The sequence below is a fragment of the Gavialis gangeticus genome, unplaced genomic scaffold (genome assembly GCF_001723915.1).
Source record: "Gavialis gangeticus isolate Ggan-Ray unplaced genomic scaffold, GavGan_comp1, whole genome shotgun sequence".
In the NCBI taxonomy this organism is placed as follows: domain Eukaryota; kingdom Metazoa; phylum Chordata; order Crocodylia; family Gavialidae; genus Gavialis; species Gavialis gangeticus.
Genome location: NW_017729002.1, coordinates 21,337,506 through 21,340,334, shown reverse-complemented (window position 1 = coordinate 21,340,334; position 2,829 = coordinate 21,337,506). Strand labels below are relative to the sequence as shown.

The following is a 2,829-nucleotide window of genomic DNA, read 5'->3' as shown; positions in this document are numbered from 1 at the left end:
CGGCCGGGGGGGGGGGGGGGGGGGGGGGGTAGAGAGAGGGAGGCAGGAGAGAGATGAAGAATATCCAATGGGCTCTGAAGCTCTCTAAGAGCAGGGGCTCTGGCCATAACCTGCACTGACCAGCTCATGAGCTCTAAGCACAGGGCACATACCATACAGAGTTCCCAACAGAAGCTGTGATGAGATGCCAGTGAGATCAGGGAGCTCGCTGCCCATGTGGTGCACAGTCAAAAGCAAGGTGTTCCTGTGCTGCTATCCCCCACTCTATCTGCCACTGGGGATTTGAATGCAATTTGCTGCACAGCTCCACTGACAAATATATTCAGCCCTCTGGTAAAGCGAGTGTAGCCAGCAGAGGTAAGGAAAGGCTGGGGTTAGAGTGGTCAGTAGAATGAGGAAATGAATGGAAGAAATTATATGGACAGATAGATGAGGTGGGGGAAACCCCTCCTCTGAGGTAGTGACAGAAAAGAACCAAAGGTCAGTGCCCCAGTGCTCCAGCTCCAAAGGTGGGGAAAAGCTCATTGTTTATGGATGAGGAGGAAGCCTCGCTGGGACTTGTTGAGTCAACTGCATCAGACCCAGTTATAGTTTAACCTCCATATCGGGTAATTGATCACTCTTGACACTTCTGCTATCTTCTTCATTCCTCTTCTCCCCACCTTGGAACAGAATCTACCTCTGGTAAGAGTATTTGCTTCCCCCAAGAGCAAAACAGCTGTACTCTGTGCACCTGTCTATGCTATGGGCTCTATCCCTGTTCCCAGGATTTTGCCTGCATCTTAAATGTGAGCTGTTTTGCTCTACTGTTTCTCACCACACATGGCTGCTGCATCCCACTGAGAGAGTGAGAGACCAGACACAAGCATCTTCCCTAGACCAGCTCATGGTGACTTACCCAGCCATGAGTCAGAAGCCTCCAATGGTGCATGTTCTGTGGAGTTACAACAGCTTGAGTAATAAATAGTGAATGAAACAGGGAGCAAGGAAATGAGACTGGCCTGTTGGAAGAGGAAGGGCATGCTTTTCTTATGAGAACTGCTCCTGTGTTCCAGTGGGAGAGATAGGAAGCTGAAACGGAGAGTGAATTGTGTCTGATCAGGGTTTTTGCCACTTTTCCTCTCTCACTTGCAGCCTCCAGCATTTAAGGTCTAGGACAGGGGCGGGCAAAATGTGGCCCACAGGCCAGATGCAGTCTGCCAGGCCATTCTATCTGGCCCACAGGGCCCCTAAAAAATTTAGAAAAGTAATATTTATCTGCCCCTGGCTGCCCGTCATGTGGCCCTTGATGACTTGCCAAACCTCAGTAAGCGGCCCTCTGCCTGAAATAATTTCCCGCCCCGGTCTAGGAAGTTCTGCTTCTGAGATTGTATCCCTAACTCCTGTGCTCAATAGCTATTGATGCCCCTTTTGTCCAAGAATTTGTCCAGTCCCTTTTTGAATCTGGCTAGATTGTCAGCTTCCACAACAGCTGGTGGCAGTGAGCTTCACACTTTAATTACATGCTGTGTGAAAAAGACCTTCCTTTTGTTAAACTGACTACCTAGTAGTTTTATTTTGTGACCCTTAGTTCTTACATTGTGATAGTAAATAATAAATCCCTATTTACTTTCTCATCACCATTCAGTATTTTGCAAACCCTTATCATATGTCCCCTTAAGTGTCTCTTTTCTAAACTGAATAGACCTAGCCTTTTCAGTATCTCTTCATTTGGAAGCCCCTATGTACTACTAATTATCCTTTTTGCCTTTCTCTGTACCTTCTCTAGTTCTTCTATATCCTTTTTGAAGTGTGGGGACCAGAGCTCTTTCAGGAGGTCTAACATACTCTCAGGTTTCCTGTTTCATGAAGGCAGGTGATCATGGAGGAAAGGGTATTGTTCTCCCAGGCCCTTTACTTTGGATAGAGAAGGCAAAAATGTATGGCTTCAGTTCATGGTGTCTGCACATTGGGGTCACCCTGCCACTAGGTCACAAGTATGCAATTCTCTGGGCTACAGGTTGCATTATCTTTCTTATGTGTGTATGTCTGCCTCTTTCAGGCATCAGCTGGGTGATGTGTCCATGAGCCGGTGCAGCTGCTGCTCTGTGACCCAGGATCCTTCTGTCTATGTCCTCAGCAGCCCTACACCCAGTGAGTTCAATGACTGCCCCAGCACACGCTACAGCCAGTCCATTTCTCTATGCCTCCATACAGCAGGTGGGTAAGAGGTGCTGCCTCTGGATCGGTTGGTCTGTTCTGTAAACAAATGGACAGATGTTCTCCCTTTGCAAGCTCTAAAGAGTCCGTGCAGAACTTCAGTTCTTTATTGTGGATGTCAGGAGTAAGGGGAGCTTGGCTGGTTCTGAAACTTTGTGTTAAATGTCTGTGAAAACACCTGTTGAAGAAAAGGGTTGGTTTCAGCAACAGGCATCTGTCCTAAAGGAAAAAATTACTTTAGTCTCTGCTGTAATTCCTTTGCTTGATCTGTTCTTTCCTGTTGTTTCAGCATAGGATACAGACAGGGCTGTGGTCAGTGAATGAGGAAATAGGGTGCTGTGGAACATGTTTCACAGTTTCATAGTTTCTAGGGTCGGAAGGGACCTGAGCAGATCATCTAGTCCGACCCCCTGCCATGGCAGGAAGAGCACTGGGGTCAAACGACCCCAGTAAGGTGGTAATCCAACCTCCTCTTAAAAACCCCCAGGGTGGGAGCCTGCACCACCTCACTTGGAAGCTGGTTCCAGACCCTAGCCGCCCTGACTGTGAAGTAGCGCCTCCTGATGTCCAACTTAAACCTTCCCTCCGCCAGCTTGTGACCATTGTTCCTGGTCACTCCTTGCGGCGCTC

At 48.2% G+C, this 2,829-nt stretch overlaps 1 protein-coding gene across 1 annotated transcript in view; it reads left to right on the top strand.

Moving 5' to 3' along the window:
- LOC109290838 overlaps positions 1-2,829 on the top strand; it is a 49,051-nt gene that overhangs the window by 10,343 nt on the left and 35,879 nt on the right. The window contains exon 4 of the mRNA XM_019507639.1: positions 2,042-2,199. Coding sequence (XP_019363184.1) covers positions 2,042-2,199 — 158 coding nt within the window. The remainder of the gene's footprint in view (positions 1-2,041; positions 2,200-2,829) is intronic.